We start from the raw sequence: 14433 nt of genomic DNA, 5'->3' as shown, positions 1-14433 counted from the left end.
TCAGCACAGGTCCTGTATCCCCCTGCAGGTGCACCTCCACCACGTGGGGAAAGCATCCCACAGTTCCAGTGAGGGAGCAGGACTGAGCATGCATCCACCACCCTGTGCCAAGCAACAGAACTGGGTGGGGATAAACCCATCCTTCTTCACCAAAGCCCAGTGCTCCCTCCTGGCTCCACACTCTCTGGGGGGCAGAATGTTATGAAAATAACAGAGCAGACCAAAAGTCCACCTTGCTCTGTGTACTTGCAAGCAGTCAGAAGCACAAGCAATTCCCAGCTCAGCAGCTGCCCAAGCCATAGGTGGATCTCAGTGTATTTATTAGTTCTGAGGGAACCTCTTGTCCTTCTTGATATCATCCCATTTCTCCTGAAACTAATGCAAGGTTTTGCTGTTCATGACACCTTGTCCTGAGGACTTTTGTGATTTGATAACACATCTGCAAGAGGCAATGCCTCTCCTCCTGTTTGGCACCTCCTGAGAGCTTAATTTGATGTGACCTTGTACTTGTATGAAAATAAATAATGCACAGTTAACCTCTATCGCTTCTCTCCTGGCCTCCTGTAGACACATCTTATCCATCTTCTGTTGTTTCCTTTCCAGCCTGAAGAACCCTGCCTTATTTAGCCCTTTTTTTTTTTTGCAGAGAGGCCACCAGACCTCTGACCAACTCTGCTGCAACTTCCAGGCATTTGACTCCACAATGATCTCAACACCCACACATCTCTCCTGAGCTCCCCGTGGGCAGCTCTAGAGACAGAGACACAGAGCAACCCCTGTCCCCTTCCCCTCCATCACTGTCCCACGAGTCCTCAAGTTGCTCAGTGGTGCCTGGAGTTATGTGAGGGCAGAAAATAGACATAAAGAGAGTTGGACTCACACATTCACCTTCACAGCTCCTGTAGCACTGGAGGCCAGCAGCAGCACATGGACAGGACCACCTCCCCAGGGAGTGCCACACAGACATTTTGGCCACGTTACAGACTTGGGAGTCTTCTCCCACTCCTTTAGAGCAGCACCAATGCTGAATGAAGGCCAAGTCCCTGCAGCCCCTGATCATCACAAAAGGGCATTCTCAGCAGTCCCCTCCCCAAGCCCATCTCAGAAGCCTCCTGACCAAACTTTTTCCAGCCATCCTTGCCCTCAGCAGCCCAGGCCCAGACCCAAACAAGGCTTGTGCACTGTACAAGCCCTGTAACATGCTCTCTCTGCAACCTTTCCCAAACTTTGCCACCTGCTCTGCTGGCACGGCCAGAGCATCTGGCCACCAGGCAAAGTTTCAACTCTGCTTGCCAGGCACCTTACAGGATATGCTTGCACTGAGATGCAGCTTGAAAATAACAGATGTTACTCCTCTGTTCTGCATTTTGCAGTGTCAGGAACAAGGCTTCTTTCCCAACAACCCTCTGAGCTCCTTGCCAAGGTGGTCTCACCCCAAACAGCGCTCCCCAGCACAAAATCCTGCCCACAGACAGCCCCTGCCACGTGCTGTCCCTGCTGCCAGGCAGACAACACGGCAAAAGGAATGCACTGCAGGAGCAGAGTTTCCACACACAACTTCAAGACTTAGCAGGAGCACAGGTTTCATCATGGACTGCAATGCCACTTGACTACTGAGCCCAGACAAACCTCCAAACTGCACATAACCTCCCAGCCAGGGAAAACTTCCAGGAGCTACACAAACCAGACAGGACCCGGCAGCTGCAGCCAGAAGCACCCATGTCTTTGCACTGCTCCCTCTTCATCCCCATTTCCTCTCAGTCAGACTCGCTCCAGGGTCTGAATGATGTGGGTTCAAACTGGCAGCTCTGGCAATTGCAGGACCATTTATTCATTCCCCTCACACCCACAGCAGAATCCTGCTGAGGCCAGCAGCACACAGTGCTGGTCACAGCCTGCTCCCTGCCCCCAGCTCTGGGGAGTATCACGGTAGGAGACCACCAGAGCATTCAGCCCCCCATCCAGCACCACCCAGCTCAGCTCAGCTCAGGCCTCAGACCCAGCTCTCCCTGAGTGCCCTGGTACCAGGATCCAACCTGAATCCAACCTGCCTCCTGCTGCTGAGGTGCCCTGTGCTGCCTGTGACCACCTCCCCTCCACAACACCCTTGGCTGCCTTTCAAAGCACTGTCAGTGGCAGCCAATAACCACAGACCACCAGCAGAGCAATCCCTGTCTGGGATCCACAGGGAGCCGGCAGTTCCAAGGACAGAGCCAAGGACCCTGCCCCATCCCTCTGCACTTGGTGCACAGCCCCAGGATGGCAGATACACAGCCTCTCTGTGCTCTGAGATCCCACAGGCTCCTCTGCAGCTCCACAACTTGTTGCACGGACACACGCTCCATGTCCCCATCCCTGCCACTGCCCACCATCCTTCCACCCTTCTACTGTTACTGGATCCCGCCAGCTGCCACCAGTGCAGCAGGGACACCTCCACTCTGCTCTGTCTGAGGCCACGGTAGCTCCTGGACAGCCAAGAGAGCTTCCTTTCTCCCCTGCCTGCAGCAAAGAAATAGCTTCTAGAAGGAAGGATACAGGAAGATGGCAGCAAATTGCCTGGGAGGCAGCAGACTCGCTGTGGCTGGGGGGGTTTAGGAGCTGGCTGAGCTGATGCTGTTCGGGAATTGTTTAGATGGAGCTTAGAGACTTGATGACCTCAAGGTCCCTTTCCTATCAGCTGTCCTAAAACACCTCCTCCCTTGACACAAAGGCCAACGTGGACCTGCCAGAGGATTTTGGCAATCACCACCTCCTTGCTTTTGCACGCGGACATGATCCTGATCAAAAGACACCTGGAACAAATCCCTGTCTGTGCTGGATGTAAGCACCCAGAGCAGCCCCCACAGAGAGCCAGGACAGACACAGCCACCACATCTGGAGCCTCAGCACAGTGCCCTGCCAATTCTCACGCTGCCTCCTGAGGCTTTGGCAGGCCCCTGTCCCTGGGCAGCTGCTCAGTAGCTCCACTCATGACTCCCAGGTTCTGGCTGCCCTCACCACCCTGCTCTCGAGCACCTTCCCTCCAGCCCCTTGGGACAAAAGCCTCTACACGGGCTCTGGAAAAGAAACAGCCCCAGATGAAAAGGGCAGGGCAACCCCCTTGGCACAGGCTCAATCCTCCTCTCTGACAAGGCTGCCCTAGATGCTCACTGCTGTTGAGTGTGGGCAGTTGGAGGCTGTGCAAGGCAGCACCAAGCAGACCCTGCCAAGACGGGCTCTGCAGCTCCCATTCCCTCAGCACAGAGCTGTGCAGGGCCCTCACACTCCCGTCCAAGGGCTGCCCTGCACCTTGGCAGCTTCTGCTGGTGCTCTGGAGGTTGAGAGCTGCGTGTTTGCAGGTGTCCAACCAAACTCCACATCCCGACTGCACACGTAACCATGGCAACTGCACATGCGAGTGGCAAAGCCTCGAGCCCGGCTAACTGCAAATGCAAATGAAGCAAACACATGCACAGTGCTAAAAGTGTGACCTCTAAATGTCAGCCTTTAACCATTTTGCAGACACCAGCTCTGGTGGCGGCCACCTGCAGCCTGCAGAGCAGGCAGAGCTCTGGTTCCAGTGGGGACCTCTGGGTGCCCAGCCCTGCAGCAGGTGCAGCCATGGGTGCTGGGGTGCACGCCTGGCACAGGCATTTCCCAGAGCTGAGAGTGACTCCTGCCTTGTCAACCAGCAGCTCCCTCTCTGAGGACACATCCACTCCTTACCCAGCTGGTAGATGCTCCCAATTCCACAGAGGACCCTGGTTTGCTGAGGAAGGAAGGTCCCAGCAGGCTGACACAAACTATGGCCAGCACAGGGGCTTGTGGGGAGCTGGCTCTGCCATCACCTGGGGCTGAGCCAGCAGCAGCATCAGATGAGGCACTCTCAAAGGATGGAAGGAAAATCCCAGCCTTTCAGGGATGTCATGTCAGAGCCACCTCCCTAAGGGAGGTCTGTGGCCTTGGGAAAGGCTGCTGGTAGAGGCATAAGGAGGTGTCACTATTTGGGAGAGTGTGGTCCAGAAACTGACTGGCTGGACAAAGGTCTCAGGTCCCTTAGCATTTCTCTCCCTTGCTGCTGACAGTACTGGATGCAGACAGACCCCAGAAGCGACCAGCACCCACCACCCTGTCCTGCTCCGTGGCTTTGAGCATGAGGGAGTCAAGCTCAGGTGAGCAGTGCCAACTCCAGCCACAGCCCCTGCACTCAGCATCCCGCTCAGGGACGGATGGCTGGATGGATGAATGGACATCTGGCCTGCTGCCCCGCTCAGGGATGAGTATGGCCAGCTGTTTGACAGCAAGCCTGCCTCCAATGAGGTCCCTGGACCAAGAGGGAAACAGGGAATGTCCTTCCACTCCAGGAGCCCAATGGCTAATGTCATTCCTAATGCTATGCCAAATAAACTGAGCCAAGGGGATCTCCTGCCTGCCCTTGACCCAGGGATGCTCACACCAGCAGCCTCATGCCTGTCAGCACGAGGAGCATCCCTGCACCCCAAATAATTCACCCCCAGTACCCACACCGCACCCCAGAGCCCCGGGGAGGATCCCAATTCCCTGGAGTGAGGCGCTCCAGCCCAGCGAGCCGCGCTGCCCGCTCCGTGCCGGGTGTGCCGGGCCGGGCCGAGCGGTGCCCGGCGGATGCGGGGCGGGGGCCGGGATGCGGGCCGCGCAGCTGAGGCGGGCGCACAATCCCCCTTTCAGCACGTCGCCATGGCAACCCGCCGGCTCGCCGCGGCCGCTCATCCGGCCCCGTTAACCCTCGCCGTTACCCGCCGCCGCCGCGCTCGGCCCCACCCGTTAACCCCTGCCCCGCCGCGCCCCGCTCCGACGCCCGGCTCCGGGACCGCGACCCGAACCGGGACCACCCCGCGCCCCGAGAGCCCCACGGCCGGAGCGGCGGCCACCCCCAGCCCCGCGCCGCGGGGCCGGTCCGGTGCCGTCCGGCCGCCCTCCCCATCGCGAGCGGCCGCGGGCCGTGCCGTGCCGGTCCGTGCGGGGCGGGGCGGGGCGGGCGCACTCACCGTCGGGGGCGGCGGCGCGGCTGGGCCATGCCGGTGGCGGCGGCGGCTGCCCCGCGCTCCGCTCAGTCCGGCCCGACCCCGCACCGGGAGCGCGCGGCGCGTGCACGGCGGAGGCGGGCTGGGGAGGGGCCGCTCCGCTGCACCCCTTCATTGCCGCCGCCCTGCCCGCCACCGCCGCCCGCCACCGGCACCGGCACCGCGACCGCCCCGATCGGACATCCCGCGGCCCCGCCAGCCGGGCCCGGTACCTCACGGCCCGGCACCCGCACCGCCCCGATCCCCGCGCCGAGGGGATGCCGCGCCCGCCGAGCGCCGCGCAGACCGGGACCGCGCCCTCCGGGTACCGGCAGCAGCCGCACCTGCACCCCCGTGTCCCCCAGGCCCCCCAGACCTGCCCTGCTCACGGCACCGGCACCGCTCTGCCATCGGCCCTGGGCGGAGCGGGTCACCCCCGCATTCCCGACCGGGACATCTGCACAGCCCGGGGCACCCCGCACCGCCCCAGTGAACGACCCCATCTGTGGGGGCATCCCGGCACGGCCCCGGGCACCCTGCACTGTCCTGCGCACACAGAACCCTGCCCCACTGCAGCCTGTGCGTGCCCCAGCCACGCTGCAAGGGTCCCTTCGCACCCCGGTGTGCTGCCCCGGCACACCTCACGGCAGCTGGAGCACCCTTCAGCCCCGGCACATTCCCCACAGCCGGGGGAGCGGTCCCCGCCTCTCGCACTGCCCCGCAGTGCCCAGCGGGTCTGGGGAGCATTCAGCAGGTGCTCAGTGCGGGGTGCCCCATCCCAGCCTCAGCCTTGGGGCCCGGCCCAGCCCTGCCACGCACCGGGCTTCAGTCTCAGCAGCCACCCAAAGGCTCCCAGCAGCACCGCGCAGCGAGACCCAGCACCTCTGTCATTCCCCCTCCCAGCATGGGGGTATTTTCTCCTCCCACTCATGGCCTCCTGGCAGGAGCCGCCTCTCCTACAGCCTGCCGCTGCCCATAGCAATGTTTCAGTCTTGCCTGATGGGATTACAGAAATCATTTGAAGCAGGGCATGGATTTGGGTCTTGATGGATGTATCTGATTGCTGCCTCCCTCTGCCATTGCCAAGGTAGCATCAGCTGCGATGCCTCCATAGAGCAGGCACTGTTTCCTGTTTAAGATGTTTGCATGGCAGAATCTGAAGGGCAGCAATTAATTTCATCTCTCCCACACACCTCTGCCACCTGCACTGAGTCTGTGAATGTGCAGTGGCAGAGAGATCCCTGCACCCCAGTGCAGGTTGGGCTTCACCTGCCCCAGTTCCTTCCAGCTGCTGCTGCAGGGCAGGGCAGAGCTTTCCTGCTTCTCCTGCCCTGCTACCTCTCTCAGGGACTGCTTATGGGTGGTCAGCAGCTTGACTGATTTTGTTGCTGGCCTGTTACACACAGGATGTATATAGGGCATACCGATATAGTTCACCCTATTATATATATATATATATATATATATATATGTAAAATGCATAGAGGGTGAGCTGCAAGCTGCCGCCCACAATGCCGTTGAGCAGGCAACATGGTCCAGCACTGCCTGGGATGGCTGCACAACCCTGCCCTGTGCTTACCAGGGCTCATTGGCTCTGAGCAGCATCTTGAAGGGGGCCCCAGACCGATGCTGAGCTGCCCTGCGGCAGGCAGGGTATCAGGCATAGCTGCCTGGGTCCCACTGCCCAACAAAACCCGATGGGATCCCATCCAGTCCAGGATGGGATCTTGGAGCACAGCTGCAGTGGTGCCTGCAGGAGAGCTGGGTACTCACACAGCTGCTCCACGCCCAGCTTCAGTTGCTTGACTGAGCAGTGATCGATTTTTTTGCACAACACCAGTTCTGACAGTGCCTGACAAGCCACCTTTGCCCAGGCTATGGTCCATGGGGACCCTGCATGCCAGGCTGCTGGGTGGGGTGGGTGTGTAGGGCAGAGCCTCTTCAGCCCATCCATCCCCCACAATGCATCAAGATTTGTTTCGATCTCGGGCTTCTCCTCAGCTGCTGGGCACAGCCCGTGTAGCATCGCCTTGAGGGAGCCCAGCATCAAACAGGCACACCCCGCACCGCCCCCTCCCTGCGCTGGTGGCCGCAGCAGGGCAGCTGTGTGCACTGCTCAATGGGCAGTGTGTATGAAAATGCCCCCGGTTGCCTCTGGCTCTGTCACAAGCAGCGTTTAGCCACGACTCGGAGAAGGAGCAGAAGGGCTGGAAGCTGTCAGCCCTGCTTAAAACGGCCGCGGCTCAGTGCTAATGTGCAGCACAGCAGCTGCAAGGCACGCAGCCAGGCCAGGCACAGCACAGCTCCCCACACAGCCCTGTGTGCTGTGGCCAGCTCCTGCACCGCTCCCCACGGCCCCCTGGAACCTCCTGCACCCACTGGGAATCTCTGGGCAGCCACCGAGGGTTGTGTGGGATCTTGGACACTGTGGCAGCCCGGCGTCTGTCACCACAGCAGAGCTCTGGAGTGCTGCTCATCCCACACAGGCCTGGGCTGCCAAGCAGCTGACACAGCTGGGGGAAGCCTTTTGCCAGAGGAAGAGCAGGGCCAGCCCTGTTGCTGGGCCGTGCAATAAAGGGTCCCGAGCAGCAGACCCTGGAAGGGACAAGTCATCCCCTTTCCCCCCGGAGGGCAGGGTGGCTCCTGGGGTGCCAGATTCCCCCCATCAGCGCCCACAGCAGCAGCAGCTCTGATGGGGGGATCTGACACCCCAGCTCAGCACCCGGCTCGGTGTTGTGGCACTGCAGCACTGCCGTGTCACCACAGCTGCCGTGCAAGGCCACCCACCCCGCACCCCTGTCGGGCCCCCAGGCCGTGCTGCTCCCGGCCCGCTCCGGCTGCTGCAGAGCCGCCCCCTCCCACCTCCGGCGCGGCAGCGATGCAGAAGGAGCATCCAAGATGCCGCTTGGCGCAGGCTCAGCTGCCGCCCAGGCCGGCAGAGGAGGGGGTGTCGGCCATGACCGTGCACACCAGGAACTGGGGCACGTTGTGGGCAGGGACAGCGCCCAGTGTCCCCGGGCAGCGGCCCCTCCGCGCCCCGGCAGCATGAGGGAAACAGCGCTCCTGCCGCAGCCACGGCTCCCGCCGGGCAGGGGTGGCCTGACACAGCTTCCAGCTCGGGGCCACCCAGCACGGGCTGCCGGCAAGCAGAGTCCCCGGCCAGGGCAGCCTGGGGGCTGGGGGAAGATGAAGGCGGCTCAGGCTGATCCACATGGAGGGGGATAAGCAGGGATGCACAGAGGCAGCAAGCCCCTGTCCTCATGAACAACAGTTCCCTCCATCAGGCCTGGCCAGCAACACCTTCCAATGGTCCTGCAGCCACATGGCAAGAACCTGGCATAGGTGCAGGTGTTTGGGGACAAGCAGGGCAGAGAGGGTGTAGTGCTAAGCAAGCCCCAGACAGCAGAGAGCAGCTTCACCTGTGCTCCCACTGAGGATAGGGAAAGTTCTTGGGACAGCAGACACCAGCCCATCAACAAGGACAAGGAGCACTGCCAGCCCTCATAGTGCCCTGAGCTTGCCTTCATGCAGTGGCCCACCCTCCAGAAGTATTTGCCCTCAGATGAAGATCAGCTGTAGCTCCTTGCTGAGTCCTTGTGGCCTCACCCTATCCCACACAGATGGGACAGAAGGACGAGGCTGGTAAAGCAAAGCTACCACAGGGATCACAGGTCCAACTGCTGAGGAAGAATCTAGAGAGAAGAGAGGTGCTGGTGGCTTCCAGCTTCAACAGACAGCAGGAGTAGCAAGCACCAAGATCAGAGCTCATGCCAGCAGGCTGCACTAAGCAGGGCACAAGTTCAGAATGCACATTTCCCATGCAGAGAAAGCACCCTGGCTGTCAGGAAGGAGCTAACAAAGGAACCTTGGTGCTTATCAGCCAGACCTTGCTGTGGTGAGAAGCAAGAAGCAGCACTGTGAGCGCACTCCGTCTGCAGCTCCTCCTAGACTGCAGAGATAAGGAGCTTGAGCATCTCTGTAAGTGCTGTGGTGGGGGAAGCTGGGCTGGTTAGAGCTCAGAATTACCCTGCAATAGAAGTCCCTCTTCATTTTATACCAGTGTCCTGGTGGAACATGCAACAGGACTACCAGTAAAGCCCTTAATCAACATAAAAATCCTACAAAGCTTGCACAAACCTTTGCAAGTGTGTGAACACCAGCTTATGAAATAAACAGGGAAGAGCTTTCCTTCCCAAACGAAATTGTTTAGCCTTCACAAAAGCTAAAAATGCAGACATTAGTTCTATTGAGGAAGAGATGAAGACCATGTGTGGAGGGTGCTGCTGGGCTGTACTGGGAGGAGTGCTGAGGAGGAAAGGCAGGCTCTGAATACACACTCAGTTTGCAAAGTAAGCTCTCTGTATTCATCCGAGAATGTCTGCAGTATGGAGTTCATCTGGTATAAATAAAGTACAAAATTTTACAATGTCTTAATCATTATTTTAACAAAAATACTAAAAACTGAGTAAAAACTGAAACCAAAGTGGGAAGGGAGACTATCAGCCACAAGGGATCTCCATAAACATTTGTAGAAATTGGATAGTAAAAACACTTTCTCTGTACAATAAAATGCTCCTCCTGGCATCTCCCTGTGGGACAGACAGCAGCAGCACTGGGGGACACAAGGACACAGGGTGGGGGCTGCCCCAGAGAGTGGGCCAGGCTGAAGAGGCTGTATCCATCCACAGTGATGTCTCCCTCCTGCATCAGGCTGAAGTGCCACAGGTCAGTAGCGTCCAAATGGGTTGTTGTTCTGCTGTGTCTGTGTATCTGTTGAGGTCAAGACAGAGTTAAACAGTCACAAGGTCTAGTTCAGAAAAGAGATTCCCCTCCCCACATCACCAGGGCAGTATGAGGAGTGTCACAGGCCATGAGAAGGAAAATATAACCAGTATAAAATATAACCAGTGTGGTACTCCCTGTGCTGCAGAGCTGCTTGAGCCTTTGAGCAGCAGCACAGCCAGGATCCCACATTCTTTCAGGAAGAGAGAGATATATTCTAGTCCTGATCCTGAAGTTTCCAGGGAAAATCTCTCCATCCCTCATGGTGGAATTGGAGGACCATAACAATGCCCTGAAAGGTGGCAAGCAGCTGGGAAGATGTGTTTATGGATTCATTATTTCTGATTTTGAAAGAAAGTCAGCTCTATAAAATGAGACAATTTCTGCAGCCATACAAGCTGCTGAGCTAGCTAGTGTCACTCATCCTAAAGCACTCCCAGAAACCAAAGATTTCTGAGAAAATATCCCTGGCTTCCTGTCAGTATCTCCATACAGGCTCAAAGGAATTCCAGATGGCACAAAGGCAGGAAACATGGTAAAGTTACATTCAAGAACCTCATGAACTTCCAAACTGCTGGGACTGCTGTTTTGTGATTTACAGTGTTCCCAGTATATTTGAGTATTGTCTGATACATAAAATTATGTTGTCCTTTTTCCTGAACATAAACATCAGCATGTGTAACCCTAAGCCACTAAAGTAAAAGGAGCTGAGTGTAACCTGGCTGGCCTGCTACCTTCTCAACTCTTCTGGACATTCAGGGATACCCTGGAGCCTCCTAAGGCATATCCTGGGCCCAGAACACCCTTGTCCCCCTCCTGTGCAGGCTGGTCTTGGTTTACTTTCCTGCTTTCCACTCCATCCCTGACACTACAAATGAGAACTCCAGATGCTTCCAGGGGGAAGTGATGCAAAGCCAAGGAGGCAGCATGGAAGCTGAATCCTGACACAAGGCTGCATGGGACCCACACATCTACTGCAGATACAACAGTTCCATTTGCTGTACAGAAAGGCTACAAAAATATGGCTCTTTTGCTGTATTCAGATTCTTATACAAGGTCTTCCTATATTTGAATGTCCCAGCTGAGATCCTTTGGCACAGACTTATCATTTGTGAATCCAGCTAATGGGAAGCTCAGCACATTAAAACCTGGTTTGGGGAGGTTTTTGGCCACAAGGACTAAGAATTTTCCATCAGGGAAGCACAGTTTTCAAGTCCCCCACTCCACACATTACCAGATCTGGCACAGTCTCACTCTCAGTGCAAAATAAAACAAAAAACCTATCAACTGTGCTGTCCATTTCTGAGCATTTTCATAGCATTTCTGCCATTTTTACAGCAGAAAAGCCAGTACGGTGAGAAAAGACAATGACAGCAGGCAATTCAGAAGGGAACAGCATAGAACCTGAATTCTGTATTGTCATCCTCCAGCCAGTAATTCAATACAGATTATAGGAATACAGTGCCAGACTGAAAAACATCTATGCCATTACCCTGCTGTGACCACCACAAACACAGCAAGTGTGCAGCTACACTTTCTAGAGTACTCCTCCTGCCTCCAAGAAGTCTTGTCTGGCTCACAACACGACCACAGTGTCTCTGGGTCATCTACCAAGTGACTGCTCCAGAATTACAGCCTCCCTGTGCCCCTCAGAGGTCACCTGCAGCAGAGAAAATACCCTCAGATGATTTTAACGCTGCACACTGGATCCCTTCAGGAAAGCTGTGTGGCAATCCCTACAAAGGCTCAGCTCCCTTGTCCCTCTGCAGGCAGCAGGAGGAAGGTCTGGAAGGTTGTTCACAACCTGGCAAGCACTGCCCTCCCTGCTGCTGTGCCCCCTTGGGCTGGTAGCTCTAAGTTCTGATGCCACCTCCCTGCCAGCATAATTTATGTCCTCAGACAGACAGTCTGGCTCAGGCTCGCTTCTCTACACCCAGAGTACCTGCAATAGAAAACAGCAGGGAGGAGACTAGCAACAGGATCAAGAACACTCAGGCTTACTGGAAAGCTGCTGCTGAAGCTGTCGAACCAGAGCAGCTGTTTGCTGCTGCTGCTGTGTCTGCTGAAGGCCCTGGCGCTGGAACTGTAAAGAGAGAAACACAGTTATAGCCACAGCACCTGCTGGCAGGCTCAGCATTCACACAGGCCCTGGGAAGCTCAGGGAAGGGAGAAAGGGGGGATGCAGGTGGAGCACTGCTGGATGTGTGCTGGACTGCCCCGTCCCTGTGCCTGAGGGAACACTCACAATGGGCTGCTGGGGGGGCAGAGCCTGCATCCCCAGCCCCGGGGGCTGGCCCTGCGCCTGGGGCTGAGGCACTGTGGACACCTGGGGCTGCTGCTGGGGCTGGGGCTGCGGTGCCTGGGGCTGCTGCTGCTGCTGTTGCTGCTGCTGCTGTTGTTGCTGCTGCTGTTGCTGCTGCTGCTGTGAAGACAAAAGAGAAGGGACTGTCAGGGCAACGCACACGGCACCGGGGCACACCGAGGGCTTAAGGAGGAAATGTTCCATGTGTTCCATGGAGTGAAACACCTCATGCACCATTTTCCTTACAGGTACCTAAATTACTCAGATTTCACCAGGACTCCACCCCAGGCTGAGAAATGGCAAGAAATACAGGGACAGCAACAAAGCTTTCTGCAGGATAAGGTATTGACAGATGACAGGAAGTGAACTCTGAGTCCACTGGTCATTACTAGGAGCAAACCAGGTGCAAGAATAGAAATCTAAGGACTCAAAAGGCTGGCTGCTTCATCTTTTGCCTCCTGGTTAAGATCAGCAATAAAGAATAATGAGTATTTGCCTGACTCATTCTCAGATTCTTTTCAGAGGTAGCCACAGAGCTCCTATAATCTCCTTACACAATCCACTCCAGGTCAGCTCCTACTACTGGAGTTTTCCCTAATCTCTACCCTGAATTTCACATGTGTTTTAAGGCCATTTCTGGTCCTACAGCCTAGAGATAAAAAGAGATAAGGTTTTTTTTTTCTTTATTTTTAAGATAAAAAATATGGAGACGTATCTCTCCTGTTGTCTTTGTCTCTAATGCAACACATCCAGCTATTTCAGACTTTCCTTCTCAGTCATGTCCCCCAACTCTTCAATCTATCTTGCTGTCCTTCCCTGCCACTCATGACAGCTGGTGTTACACTTCAATAAAAGGATGTGGATAAAACTGGATTCAGTGCTCAAAACCAAATGTTTACAGAATTAGTTATGATGAGAAGAATATTCAGTGTGTTGGAGTCAGAACATACCCAGAAATCTCAAGGTTTTTCATTTCTCTTAATTTCCAGACAATTCTCCCATCTGTCAAAGCAGTTTTTAACTCTCTAGATAAAAAAAAAAATATTCCTAGCAGAAATAAAAAAATACTAATGTTATCATAAGAAACTCAACGTGGTGATGGTAGGTATAGTTCCAGTCACTGCCTCAAAAGGACAAGGTTCAAACCTTGAGCAGACTGAGAGAACAAACAAAAATACAATCAGGAGAAGGAACAGTGTCTTATGAAAGAAGGTCAGAAAACCCTGACCTTTGAAAGCTGCAAGTGCTCCCTAGGAATGTACATTGGGCAAATAACAGTGAGAAAGAACAGCCAGTAAACAGGACACAGTGGACAGTAATAATTCATACAAGAACCAGTCATGAACACATTGGATCAAGAATTCAATGGACCAAGGATTCAAATTCAAAGGGAGTGAGTTTCTAGAACAGCATTCCCACTTATATCAGTTTGGTCACAGGTTCCTGACATGGATGCTGCAACCTGGGTACACAAGAAAGCAGATGACTGACTAAATGGGCCAGGATACCAATTTCATGTCCTACCTTCTTGCAGCAGCTGTCTACCAACCCACATAAGACAAATCAAAAGGCCACCCATCCTTTCCACAGACCAGGTAATACAGCAGGAGTCCCAGTCATGGGATAGCTTAGGCACTCCACCTTTGTGGGTTTTTTAAGCATCCAAGCAAAGTCAGCTAAAAGCTGAAGGTATACATGAAGTTACTGACCTAGGAGAAGTGTTAGCAATTTGTCTGAGGCATGTTCTTCTAAATATGAGTGATGGAGAATGCTAAAAGAAACTCAAAGTGAATAGTCAGGGGGTGCTACTTATCAAAAGGACTAAAAGCTGCTGACCATGCCAGAGGCAGTTCTCTTGTCCAGTGCAAGGCAGCAATTCTCAGATACTGCTGACTGCAGCTCTCTGCAGGAACCACTGTCTCGCTCAGGCCACTCTCTGAACAAAAGACTCAGCACTCTGTGCCATGTAAAGTCTCCCCATATTCCACAGGTCTGCTAGGCCTTGTCATAAGGCATTGGATTCACCAATTAAACTATCTGTGTTTCTCTGACTATAATTTCTATAATTCCTAGAAATGTATCTTTATTTCCTGTAAGAATTTAATGTTCCTAAGATCATAAGGCAAATCCATGGAATACTCATGTCTGTTGACTCATGCTTTGTGATCTTCTTTGAACCTAGAGAGCTGGGTCTAACAGTTGGCTTTGGATCAGTTTTTCACCATCTGCTGTAAGAAATGGAGTATATGGACTGATTCATGCCAGATTTTTTTGCCAATGGAAACTAACCAATGCTTATTTTGATCTTCAGAAATGCAGATATGCCCC

At 54.9% G+C, this 14433-nt stretch overlaps 2 protein-coding genes across 8 annotated transcripts in view; both read right to left on the bottom strand.

The window, feature by feature from the left end:
* Positions 1-5153, bottom strand: part of NLGN3 (neuroligin 3) — a 40013-nt gene extending 34860 nt beyond the window's left edge. For all 4 annotated transcript variants that reach the window (XM_071442602.1, XM_071442604.1, XM_071442603.1 and 1 more), the window contains exon 1: positions 5007-5153. The gene's annotated coding sequence lies outside the window, so the exon portion shown is untranslated. The remainder of the gene's footprint in view (positions 1-5006) is intronic.
* Positions 5154-9358: 4205 nt separating this feature from the next.
* The window catches only part of MED12 (mediator complex subunit 12), a 35173-nt gene continuing 30098 nt past the window's right edge, over positions 9359-14433 (bottom strand). For 2 of the 4 annotated variants that reach the window (XM_071442585.1, XM_071442583.1), the window contains exons 42-44: positions 12049-12225; positions 11805-11886; positions 9359-9791 (exon numbers count right to left, since the gene is read on the bottom strand). In XM_071442585.1, the coding sequence (XP_071298686.1) occupies positions 9748-9791; positions 11805-11886; positions 12049-12225 (303 nt within the window). In that variant the 3' untranslated portion in view covers positions 9359-9747. The remainder of the gene's footprint in view (positions 9792-11804; positions 11887-12048; positions 12226-14433) is intronic. The other 2 variants (XM_071442584.1, XM_071442586.1) reach the window with 2 other exon arrangements.

The sequence above is a fragment of the Agelaius tricolor genome, unplaced genomic scaffold (assembly GCF_023055355.1).
Source record: "Agelaius tricolor isolate 1412-34295 unplaced genomic scaffold, bAgeTri1.0.p SCAF_17, whole genome shotgun sequence".
Taxonomy (NCBI): Eukaryota; Metazoa; Chordata; class Aves; order Passeriformes; family Icteridae; genus Agelaius; species Agelaius tricolor.
Note: the sequence above shows the minus strand (reverse complement) of the source record. Positions and strands in the feature narration are given on the sequence as shown.